At 42.5% G+C, this 12,896-nt stretch overlaps 1 protein-coding gene across 1 annotated transcript; it reads left to right on the top strand.

The window, feature by feature from the left end:
- The first annotated feature begins 93 nt into the window (after nt 1–93).
- arpc4 (actin related protein 2/3 complex, subunit 4) lies at nt 94–12,521 on the top strand. The gene is made up of 6 exons (XM_072452713.1): nt 94–147; nt 1,172–1,290; nt 1,364–1,475; nt 2,171–2,266; nt 2,348–2,518; nt 12,109–12,521. The coding sequence occupies exons 1-6, from the start codon at nt 145–147 to the stop codon at nt 12,112–12,114; spliced, it is 507 nt and encodes a 168-aa protein (XP_072308814.1). The 5' UTR covers nt 94–144; the 3' UTR covers nt 12,115–12,521.
- The last annotated feature ends 375 nt before the right edge of the window (nt 12,522–12,896 follow it).

Raw genomic sequence — 12,896 nt, 5'->3', positions numbered from 1 at the left:
TGATATTTATATGATTTAAATGTCGTATGTTACATAATATTTCCTAATATTTTACGCTTGATATTTTTATTAAACATTTCTGCCAAATCGCGCTACTTCCGGTGTGGCTACTTCCGCCTTTGCCTCTTCTGCTCCTTCACAGAAATGGTAAGAAAATGTCAAATATGTTTAAAATCTAACCGTTTAACTCTCATTTAACCCGTGTTTTGTTCATTTAAGACGCCTCGCGCTCACGCGCTCGTGTGTTTAGATATATGTATGTTTTGATCCGCTGGTTTTATTCAGGCTAACGTCACCTGGCTAACGTTGTTAGCATTGGCTTCCTGTCAATGAAAAAACATGATGTTTAGACCAAAAGCGTCTGCGTTTTATTTGTTATTTCAACTAAACAGTCACGCGTGGCTCTTTATATTTATTGTAGTCGTGATTTTTAAAGGATATAGTTTGCTAGTTCTGTCCAGATGTGAAAAAGGACTGTAGTCTTCATTAAAATTGTAACCCTTATTTCTTGAAAAACAATGAAGTCTAATCTTGTATTTACTGACAGTTAAAGAGATTTGTGCTCCCATTTTTACTGGTTCAAGTTATAAAAGCTAAATCTAATGCATATATTGTGAACAGCTGCTTCTCTAAATGGTGAAGGCTGTTCCTTGTTCCTGGTATAACATGTCTCAGTTCAACCAGAAACACAAATATTCAACTAAATCTAGGATTAAAACAAGTAAATCTATTAATTGCAATTAATCAATTATTTAAATCATTGTCAACTAATTTAGTAATTTAATAATTTGTTAACTGTGATACACAAGAGTACAACTGATGCCATGTTCAGAGAATAGATTTTATGACTCCAATCACTAAGTATCAAAATGAAAACGTGTACAGTTTTGTGTATTTAGTCTTGTCCATTGCATTAAATGGATGTCAACCCTTATTCGAGACAATAACCCCCACGTTCAGAATCACTGGTGTAAACGACTAATCAATTAAAATAGAGGTTATTTGCAGTCTTAATAGAATCTGTGCTCTGTGTCCTTTGGTCAAACTTTGCTGTTAGCTCAGGTGCTTTAATGTAGATCTTGTGTTATCATCAGTTCTGGTCAATGGGAAACGCAAGGAACAATTGTCTGTGTAAAGACTGACTTTGACTCGTTGCTGTTGTGCGTTTCAGACGGCTACACTGCGCCCGTATCTGAACGCAGTGCGGGCCACGCTGCAGGCCGCGCTGTGTCTGGAGAACTTCTCGTCTCAGGTGGTGGAGCGGCACAACAAGCCCGAGGTGGAAGTCAGGTGAGGAGGACGCCGCCGAGGTCTTAAAGTCCTCCTTAAATCTTCTCTTCCATGACCTGTGTGTGTTGTACAGGAGCAGTAAAGAGCTGCTGCTTCAGCCCGTCGTCATCAGCCGAAACGAGAAGGAGAAGGTTCTGATCGAGGGCTCCATAAACTCTGTGCGAGTGAGCATCGCTGTCAAACAGGTCAGAGGGCAAGGGTCGGCCACATATTTACTTTTATTACTTTTATTTAAGTGTTATTCTGCTTCTCCTACTTGGAAAGCTCATTCAAAGAGCTGTATTTGATTGATTGATGCATGTTTTTTTGTAATCCTGTTTTCCTGCTTTGGAAGCTTGACGTGCTCTGAAAATATCAGTTTTAACTACCACCTATTCCCGCCCACAGCACTGCACTTTACATTATTGGAACGACTATAATAACCACACCTTAATTAGCCTTAATAAATTAAGAGTTATGAACAAAGAAATTGTTAAGATTGATTCAGGCTTAATTAGGAATGACTTCATAAATTATTTAGGAGTTTAGGAATTAATTAAGTAGTCTGTGTTAATCCCCCGTTACTCGGGTAGTTACTGAGACTGAATTAGTCTTAATAAACTATTGTTGCTTGATTTATTCTATTATAATAAAGTGATTATAAAGTATTACCATATATTTTACTAGTTGATACTCATTGGGTTAAAAAATCTAGCAATTTTTCCCAAACACAGAACCAGTAAATCTGCTGCTGCTGTAAATCAGTTTTACACGATTGAGCCATTTTAGAGCAACAACAATAAACAAAATGTAAAGCCATGCTCTTTACATATTATAGTTACTAAGTAGTAATTACACTTTTAATCATGTGGAGGTTGTAAATAATGTGAATTTGCCACAGGCCGATGAGATCGAGAAGATCCTGTGCCATAAATTCATGCGGTTCATGATGATGAGAGCCGAGAACTTCTTCATCTTACGGAGGAAACCAGTCGAGGTAAACGTTTCTTTTTGTTTGTTGTGGCTTTGATATCTTTGTATTTCTCTAAATGTTTCCTTGTGTGTCGTCTTTGCTCAGGGCTACGACATCAGTTTCTTGATCACAAACTTCCACACGGAGCAGATGTACAAACACAAGCTGGTGGACTTCGTCATTCACTTCATGGAGGAGATCGACAAAGAGATCAGCGAGATGAAGCTGTCTGTCAACGCTAGGGCCAGGATCGTCGCCGAAGAGTTCCTCAAAAATGTACCTTTTCTTTCCAAACAGCTTGTGATTCAAACTCCTGGATCTCTTCAGCCGTTTAGAATACATCTGCGTGTTGACTCATTATTAGGCCCGAGCGCCACAAGCTGGCGAGAGGCCTATTAATCTCGTAAGGCCGTGCGAAGCACGGCTGCGAAAGTGCGCACATAGTGCGCACGAAATCGAGCACAAAGCGCTCGCCCACTTCCAAACACTCACTAACGCACTCCTCCACTCATGCACGCCCCGTGCATACTAATTAGTAGTAGGAAAATGGAACACTACCGTTGTAAACGGGCGAAGCCCGTGCAAAAGTGCGCACTAAACAAGCACTTTACATTGTGGTGTGACCAGGGACCCACACCATGAGGTAGGAAAGCGCGAGCGCTTTCCGAAAATGTATAGTTTATGATATTTGGAAAATGGGAAACATTGTTTTCGTATCGGAATATTTAGGCCCGAGCCCCAGCAGGGCGGAGGGCCTATTGCTCCCGCAACGCTGCCGAAGGCAGCGTTGCAACTGTCTGACCAAACATGCGGGCGCAGCCCGCATGTTTGGTACCCCGTCGCCCCTGGCAAGTACAGTGAACTAGCCCATGCCGAAGGCATGGATCATGCATACTTACTCCTGCTATGACAGAAATAGTCAACAATTAGTGAATGGGCGTAGCCCATTCACTAATTGTTGACAACAGCAGCGCGAAGCGCTGCATTCCTCCAAAAACCCTCCTGGCATCGTCCCGTACGCGAGAATCCATGCCGCAGGCATGGGCCATGCTTGTATCTGCTCAAATTAATGGAAGTCTATGGGGAGTGGGCGGGGCATCCCGACGGAATAGGGAGTGACAAGCGCGTAAGCGCTCGTAATGATGATTCCACCCCATGGCGGCATCGGGAAGGCTTAGAGCTTTCAAACGATGTATAATTTGTTGTTATAGTGGAAACGGCTATATTGTTTTTGCTAAAAATATTATTATTTTTATTAGGCCCGAGCCCCAGCAGGGGGAGGGCCTATTGCTCCCGCAACGCTGCCGAAGGCAGCGTTGCAACTGTCTGACCAAACATGCGGGCGCAGCCCGCATGTTTGGTACCCCGTCGCCCCTGGCAAGTACAGTGAACTAGCCCATGCCGAAGGCATGGATCATGCATACTTACTCCTGCTATGACAGAAATAGTCAACAATTAGTGAATGGGCGTAGCCCATTCACTAATTGTTGACAACAGCAGCGCGAAGCGCTGCATTCCTCCAAAAACCCTCCTGGCATCGTCCCGTATGCGAGAATCCATGCCGCAGGCATGGGCCATGCTTGTATCTGCTCAAATCAATGGAAGTCTATGGGGAGTGGGCGGGGCATCCCGACGGAATAGGGAGTGACAAGCGCGTAAGCGCTCGTAATGATGATTCCACCCCATGGCGGCATCGGGAAGGCTTAGAGCTTTCAAACGATGTATAATTTGTTGTTATAGTGGAAACGGCTATATTGTTTTTGCTAAAAATATTATTATTTTTATTAGGCCCGAGCCCCAGCAGGGGGAGGGCCTATTGCTCCCGCAACGCTGCCGAAGGCAGCGTTGCAACTGTCTGACCAAACATGCGGGCGCAGCCCGCATGTTTGGTACCCCGTCGCCCCTGGCAAGTACAGTGAACTAGCCCATGCCGAAGGCATGGATCATGCATACTTACTCCTGCTATGACAGAAATAGTCAACAATTAGTGAATGGGCGTAGCCCATTCACTAATTGTTGACAACAGCAGCGCGAAGCGCTGCATTCCTCCAAAAACCCTCCTGGCATCGTCCCGTATGCGAGAATCCATGCCGCAGGCATGGGCCATGCTTGTATCTGCTCAAATCAATGGAAGTCTATGGGGAGTGGGCGGGGCATCCCGACGGAATAGGGAGTGACGAGCGCGTAAGCGCTCGTAATGATAATTCCACCCCATGGCGGCATCGGGAAGGCTTAGAGCTTTCAAACGATGTATCATTTGTTGTTATAGTAAAAACGGCTATATTGTTTTTGCTAAAAATATTATTATTATTATTTTTCTTGTTCTTCTTCAGCGCTTTGATCTCTAATTTGACCCCCTGAACATGCTCAAAAACTCACCAAACTTTGCCCAAAATTCAGAATCGGTGAAAAATTTTATTTTTTCTGGGCCATTTTTTTTTTCGTTAAAAAATGGCGCGACAGCGCCACCGACAAAAGTCAAAATACATTGCGCCTATGGGAGACGCCCCGAGGTCAACTTTGTCGTAAAGCTACGAAATTCGGGACACGCATTCCTCTCGTGAGGACAAAAAAAAAATATTATTGTGGCCACGCCCCCAGACTTACCCTATGGCCGCCATCTTCCTTTGAAAATGAAAATACGCTGTGTTAGTCATTTTGTTCACGTCAAACTTTGACGAACTCCTCCTAGGGCGTTTTGCCCACCGACTTCAAAATCGGCGTACGTCCTCTGGACAAGTGGGGCATCTAAAGTTATTCAATTTTTTGAGATACCTTTAACGGTCTGTGTGCGGCGCAGCCGCAAAGTTGGACAACTTATTTTGGAATATTGCAGATCTAAAAATTGCTCCCATTTGATCAAAACCAGTCCGATTAGGACCAAATTTGAATCAGTTGTTAAACTTTCTAGTTTGGACCAGTTTAGGCTGACGAAATTGAAATGGCCGCGATAGCGCCCCCTACAGAGTGACCTTTAAATTAACATTGAAGGTCAAAAATTAGTTTTACCAAAATTGTCTAAACTTTACCCAAAATTCTATTTTGCCGTCCCGATCACAAAAGCCAATCACAAAAATGCCTAAATTTTTACGGCGTAGTCGTAGCGATGACAGAAACCTCCCATGTTATCCCTATGGGAAAACCGCAAAATCTCTCAAATTACCACATTTTTATGTTTTACACTTCAACGAACTCCTCCTAGTGCGTTTTGCCCACCAACCTCAAAATCGGTGTACGTCCTCTAGACAAGTGGGCCATCTAAAGTTATCCAAATTTTAAGGATAACTTTTACGGTCTCTGTGCGACGGAGCCGCAAACGTTTCCCAGAATTCTGACTATTTGGCCTTCAGAGTGGCCTATAAACAATAGAGTTTTTCCAAATGACATGACATTTTGCACTAAATTCTAATTTGCCATCCTGATCATACAAGTATGAGAGCCAAAGTCATATTTTGTACGGCGTAACCGTAGCGTTGACAGAAACATCCCATGTTATCCTTATGGGAAAATCGTAGAATCGCTCAAATCACCACATTTTTACACTTCACACTTTAACAAACTCCTCCTAGGGCGATTGTCCGATCAAGCTCATATTTGGGGAAAATCATCTACACAAGCGGGCCATCAAAACTTATCCATATTTTGATTCTAAGTGCTACGGTCTCTGTGTGGCGGACCCGCAAATATATGTCAGAAATGGGAAAACAGCGAAATCTCCAAAATGACCACATTTTCACGCTTCACACTTTCACCAACTCCTCCTAGGCCGATTGCCCGATCAAGCTCATATTTGGGGAAATCATCTACACAAATGGGGCATCAAAAGTTATCCATATTTTGATTTTAAGTGCTACGGTCTCTGTGCCGTGGAGCTGCAAATATACTGTCACAAATGGGAAAAACGCCAAATCCTTGAAATGTTCACATTTATGCTTCACACTTTAATGAACTCCTCTGTGGGCAATAGCTCGATCAAGCTCATATTTGGGAAAAATAATCTACACAAGCGGAGCATCAAAAGTTATCCATATTTTTATTCCAAGTGTCACGGTCTCTGTGCGCTGGAGCTGCACATTTGACCGACATTTGTGTTAATTTGCACTGGTTAAGCACAGCATTGTACATGTCCAATGTGTCGCTGTCTTAGTTCTTAGACAATTGCATTAGCGCCATCTCTGTAAAATGCAGAGAGCAGAGTCGGAAGGCCGGCGGCCCGCGAGGGCCGTTGGATGCCGCTTGCGGCTTTAATTTTTCTTGTTCTTCTGCTTTTTGAGCTCTAATTTGACCCCCTGAACATGCTCAAAAACTCACCAAACTTTGCCCAAAATTCAGAATCGGCGAAAAATTTGATTTTTTCTGGGCCATTTTTTTTTTCGTTAAAAAATGGCGCGACAGCGCCACCGACAAAAGTCAAAATACATTGCGCCTATGGGAGACGCCCCGAGGTCAACTTTGTCGTAAAGCTACGAAATTCGGGACACGCATTCCTCTCGTGAGGACAAAAAAAAAATATTATTGTGGCCACGCCCCCAGACTTACCCTATGGCCGCCATCTTCCTTTGAAAATGAAAACAAGCTGAGTTAGCCATTTGGATTACGTCAAACTTTGACGAACTCCTCCTAGGGCGTTTTGCCCACCGACTTCAAAATCGGCGTACGTCCTCTGGACAAGTGGGACATCTAAAGTTATCCAATTTTTTGAGATATCTTTTACGGTCTGTGTGCGGCGCAGCCGCAAAGTTGGACAACTTATTTTGGAATATTGCAGATCTAAAAATTGTTCCCATTTGATCAAAACCAGTCCGATTAGGACCAAATTTGAATCAGTTGTTAAACTTTCTAGTTTGGACCAGTTTAGGCTGACAAAATTGAAATGGGCGCGATAGCGCCCCCTACAGAGTGACCTTTAAATTAACATTGAAGGTCAAAAATTAGTTTTACCAAAATTGTCTAAACTTTACCCAAAATTCTACTTTGCCGTCCCGATCACAAAAGCCAATCACAAAAATGCCTAAATTTTTACGGCGTAGTCGTAGCGATGACAGAAACCTCCCATGTTATCCCTATGGGAAAACCACAAAATCTCTCAAATTACCACATTTTTATGTTTTACACTTTAACGAAGTCCTCCTAGTGCGTTTTGCCCACCAACCTCAAAATTGGTGTACGTCCTCTAGACAAGTGGTGCATCTAAAGTTATCCAAATTTTAAGGATAGCTTTTACGGTCTCTGTGCGACGGAGCCGCAAACGTTTCCCAGAATTCTGACTATTTGGCCTTCAGAGTGGTCTATAAACAATAGAGTTTTTCCAAATGACATGATATTTTGAACAAAATTCTAATTTGCCATCCTGATCATAAAAGTATGAGAGCCAAAGTCATATTTTGTACGGCGTAACCGTAGCGTTGACAGAAACATCCCATGTTATCCTTATGGGAAAATCGTAGAATCGCTCAAATCACCACATTTTTACGCTTCACACTTTAATGAACTCCTCCTAGGGCGATTGTCCGATCAAGTTCATATTTGGAGAATATCATCTACACAAGCGGGGCATCAAAACTTACCCATATTTTGATTCTAAGTGCTACGGTCTCTGTGTGGCGGACCCGCAAATATATGTCAGAAATGGGAAAACAGCGAAATCTCTAAAATGACCACATTTTTACGCTTCACACTTTAACGAACTCCTCCCAGGGCGTTTGCCCGATCAAGCTCATATTTGGAGAAAATCATCTACACAAACGGGGCATCAAAAGTTATCCATATTTTGATTTTAAGTGGTACGGTCTCTGTGCCGTGGAGCTGCAAATATACTGTCACAAATGGGAAAAACGCCAAATCCTTGAAATGTTCACATTTACGCTTCACACTTTAACAAACTCCTCCGTGGGCAATAGCTCGATCAAGCTTTACTTTGGGAAATATCATCTACACAAGCGCGGCATCAAAAGTTATCCATATTTTTATTCCAAGTGCTAAGGTCTCTGTGCGGCGGCGCAGCAAATTTGACTGACACTTGTGTTGATTTGCACTGGATTGGCCATGTCAATTGTGTCGTCGTCTGTCAAGTTCTTTTTTAATTCAACACACAATAAGGGCGCCATCTTTATCAAGTCGAAAGCGCAGAGTCGGAAGGCCGGCGGCCCGCGAGGGCCGTTGGATGCCGCTTGCGGCTTTAATTCTTTCTTCTTTCTTCTTCTTCTTCTCGGGACCAACCCCCCTATTTTTCACCCAGTGAACATTGACATTCTGGCTATTTCCCTTTTCTAAAATAAAAAAAATTGGCGCGTCAGCGCCCCCAAATGTACCAAAAATGCATTGAGAGATGGGAAATGACCCAAAAAAAATCTGATCGTAGAATCATGAAATTTGGCGCAGAGGTCGATGGTGACAAGAGAAGTAAAAAATATTATTACGGCAACGCCGTCCGCCCAACCAAATGTCGGCCATATTGCTTCAAAAATGGCTAAACATGACTTCGGAGTTTTTCCAAACGTCGTACTTTTACGAACTCCTCCCAGGGCGTTGGCCCTAAAAAGCTGAAATTTGGTGAAAATGCTACTGAGGAGTGGGACATCAAAAGTTATCCAAATTACATTGATACCTCTCACGGTCTCGGTGCGGCGAAGCCGCAAACTGTAGCTAGAATTTCAGAAATCTCCCATATTTAAAATTTCTGCCGTTTGCGCAGATAAAGTCCGAATTGCGTCAAATTAGAATCAGTTGTTAAACTCTTTGCCCTAAACCTACTGGAAGTGAAATAAATTCATTTGGCGCCACAGCGCCCCCTACAGATTTTATATGGAGGTTAAATGTTTAGTTATGTTTAGCGTAATAAAAGGACAATTGGGGCGCGTAAGCGCCCCCTCCTCTTGCGGCGTGGCGGCGGTGTGGCGAGGGCCGATCATTGCCGCTTGCGGCTATATTTTTTATTATTTTTCTTGTTCTTCTGCTTTTTGAGCTCTAATTTGACCCCCTGAACATGCTCAAAAACTCACCAAACTTTGCCCAAAATTCAGAATCGGCGAAAAATTTGATTTTTTCAGGGCCATATTTTTTTTCGTTAAAAAATGGCGCGACAGCGCCACCGACAAAAGTCAAAATACATTGCGCCTATGGGAGACGCCCCGAGGTCAACTTTGTCGTAAAGCTACGAAATTCGGGACACGCATTCCTCTCGTGAGGACAAAAAAAAAAAATCATTGTGACCACGCCCCCAGACTTACCCTATGGCCGCCATCTTCCTTTGAAAATGAAAACACGCTGTGTTAGCCATTTTGTTCACGTCAAACTTTGACGAACTCCTCCTAGGGCGTTTTGCCCACCAACTTCAAAATCGGCGGACGTCCTCTGGACAAGTGGGGCATCTAAAGTTATCCAATTTTTGGAGATACCTTTAACGGTCTGTGTGCGGCGCAGCCGCAAAGTTGGACAACTTATTTTGGAATATTGCAGGTCTAAAAATTGCTCCCATTTGATCAAAACCAGTCCGATTATGACCAAATTTGAATCAGTTGTTCAACTTTCTAGTTTGGACCAGTTTATGATGACAAAATTTAAATGGGCGCAATAGCGCCCCCTACAGAGTGACCTTTAAATTAACATTGAAGGTCAAAAATTAGTTTTACCAAAATGTTCTAAACTTTACCCAAAATTCTATTTTGGCGTCCCGATCAAAAAAACCAATCAGACAAATGCCTTATTTTTTACGGCGTAGTCGTAGCGATGACATAAACTTCCCATGTTATCCCTATGGGAATACCGCTAAATCTCTCGAATATCAACATTTTTCTGTTTCACACTTTAACGAACTCCTCCTAGTGCGTTTTGCCCACCAACCTCAAAATCGGTGTACGTCCTCTAGACAAGTGGGGCATCTAAAGTTATCCACATTTTAAGGATAGCTTTTACGGTCTCTGTGCGACGGAGCCGCAAACGTTTCCCAGAATTCTGACTATTTGGCCTTCAGAGTGGCCTATAAGCAATAGAGTTATTCCAAATGACATGATATTTTGAACAAAATTCTAATTTGCCATCCTGATCATGAAAGTATGAGAGCCAAAGTCATATTTTGTACGGCGTAACCGTAGCGATGACAGAAACATCCCATGTTATCCTTATGGGAAAATCGTAGAATCGCTCAAATCACCACATTTTTACGCTTCACACTTTAACAAACTCCTCCTAGGGCGATTGTCCGATCAAGTTCATATTTGGAGAATATCATCTACACAAGCGGGGCATCAAAACGTATCCATATTTTGATTCTAAGTGCTACGGTCTCTGTGTGGCGGACCCGCAAATATATGTCAGAAATGGGAAAACAGCGAAATCTCTAAAATGACCACATTTTTACGCTTCACACTTTAACGAACTCCTCCTAGGGCGATTATCCGATCAAGTTCATATTTGGGGAGAATCATCTACACAAGCGGGGCATCAAAAGTTATCCATATTTTTATTCCAAGTGTCACGGTCTCTGTGCGCTGGAGCTGCACATTTGACCGATATTTGTCTTCATTTGCACTGGTTAAGCACAGCATTGTACATGTCCAATGTGTCACTGTCTTAGTTCTTAGACAATTGCGTTAGCGCCGACTCTGTAAAATGCAGAGAGCAGAGTCGGAAGGCCGGTGGCCCGCGAGGGCCGTTGGATGCCGCTTGCAGCTTTAATATTCTTTCTTTCTTCTTCTCGGGACCAACCCCCCTATTTTTCACCCAGTGAACATTGACGAAAAGTCACAAAAATGTTCACACCTCTAAAAATCGTGCCTCTACATTCTGGCTATTTTCCTTTTCTAAAATAAAAAAAATTGGCGCGTCAGCGCCCCCAAATGTACCAAAAATGCATTGAGAGATGGGAAATGACCCAAAAAAAATTTGATCGTAGAATCATGAAATTTGGCGCAGAGGTAGATGGTGACAAGAGAAGTAAAAAATATTATTACGGCAACGCCGTCCGCCCAACCAAATGTCGGCCATATTGCTTCAAAAATGACTAAACATGACTTCGGAGTTTTTCCAAACGTCGTACTTTTACGAACTCCTCCCAGGGCGTTGGCCCTAAAAAGCTGAAATTTGGTGAAAATGCTACTGAGGAGTGGGACATCAAAAGTTATCCAAATTACATTGATACCTGTCACGGTCTCTGTGCGGCGAAGCCGCAAACTGTAGCTAGAATTTCAGAAATCTCCCAAATGTAACATTTCTGCCGTTTGCGCAGATAAAGTCCGAATTGCGTCAAATTACAATCAGTTGTTAAACTCTTTGCCCTAAACCTACTTCAAGTGAAATAAATTAATTTGGAGCCACAGCGCCCCCTACAGATTTTATATGGAGGTTAAATATTTAGTTTTGCGAAATTATATGAAATTTGACACACAACTCAATTTTGGCATCCCCATCAAAAAAGTCAATGAGACCCATGTCATAATTGTTATGGCTTTGCCGTAACGATGACCGAAACCTTCCATGTTATTCCAATGGGGAAATCGCCAGAACATGTTTACACTTTAGACTTTCACAAACTCCTCTTAGGGCGTTAGACATATTAACCTGAAATTTGGTGAGACTCATCTTCAGGTGTGGACCATCAAAAGTTATCCACATTTTTATTCAAAGAGTCACGGTGTCTGTGCGGCAAAGCCGCACATTTTGCCAAGAATTCAAAATAAAATAGCTGTTGGATGGTAAAACAAAGGGGAGAAGATGTGACAGCGTCACAGATTCAGCAGTAGGCGTAATAAAAGGACAATTGGGGCGCGTTAGCGCCCCCTCCTCTTGCGGCGTGGCGGCGGCGTAGCGAGGGCCGATCATTGCCGCTTGCGGCTATATTTATTGTTGTTTTCGTCTTTCTCTTTCAGTTCTAATTGGAAAACATCCTTTTGTCGACTGTCGTTTGTGGAACGCTTGCGGAGAAGCCACTTTGAGACAAACTGCCACACGGACGTTCCACTCCTGCCCTTTACTCCAAAGCCCTGTGCTCGCCGACGACATTCACATTGTAAATAATGAAGCAAACTCAAGCTAGACATTCGTTTTTCTGCCTCACGTCACGAGTACATCAGGGCAGGTCCTTAAAGATATATTTTACATATCGAGCACAGGGTTACACGTGTTTGCTATCAAATAATTTAAATGTTTTTTAATATATAAGAAACGACGATATCCATTTCATTTTACGGTGTGAGACTTGTACACAAACCGATCCAGACCCTGTTGTAGATTCAAAAACAAACGCTGTGGACAGAATAAAATCATTATTATTCTTTGTAAACGAGTTGTTTTTCTTTTTTGCCGGATGGTTTTCCTGTTTTTATCATTTGTCACGTGGTTTGGCAGTAAAGTCAGTGCCTTTTTTAAACTGTTTGACATTGTTTTACACCGGTTAAATATCAGTTTGTGAAGATTAAGTTGGAGGAAAAAAAGGCAAAACATACAGGAAGTAACCCAGATGTCGAGATCTGAATATCTGAGATCTGATCATTTAAACCTAAATGCTTTTATTTGCTAGTTGCTTTTTTAAACATGTGATTAAAGTGCATTTAGTAACAGGTTTTATGCTTTTCTAATTCTGACTTGGTCTGCGTGGTAAATTATTTTCATCCTTTTTCCTCTGTGAAGTTAGATCCATGGTTGCAGTTCATGAAGA

The sequence above is a fragment of the Eucyclogobius newberryi genome, unplaced genomic scaffold (assembly GCF_026437365.1).
Source record: "Eucyclogobius newberryi isolate DKJ021-1_F unplaced genomic scaffold, fEucNew1.0.hap1 SCAF_19, whole genome shotgun sequence".
In the NCBI taxonomy this organism is placed as follows: domain Eukaryota; kingdom Metazoa; phylum Chordata; class Actinopteri; order Gobiiformes; family Gobiidae; genus Eucyclogobius; species Eucyclogobius newberryi.
The sequence above is the reverse complement of the archived record's forward strand: the minus strand, read 5'-3'. Positions and strand labels throughout refer to the sequence as shown.

Coding starts and splice junctions, on each gene's coding strand:
- arpc4 (XM_072452713.1), top strand. Junction 1,476..2,170: donor TGAGCATCGCTGTCAAACAG/GTCAGAGGGCAA, acceptor AATTTGCCACAG/GCCGATGAGATCGAGAAGAT. Junction 2,267..2,347: donor TACGGAGGAAACCAGTCGAG/GTAAACGTTTCT, acceptor GTCTTTGCTCAG/GGCTACGACATCAGTTTCTT.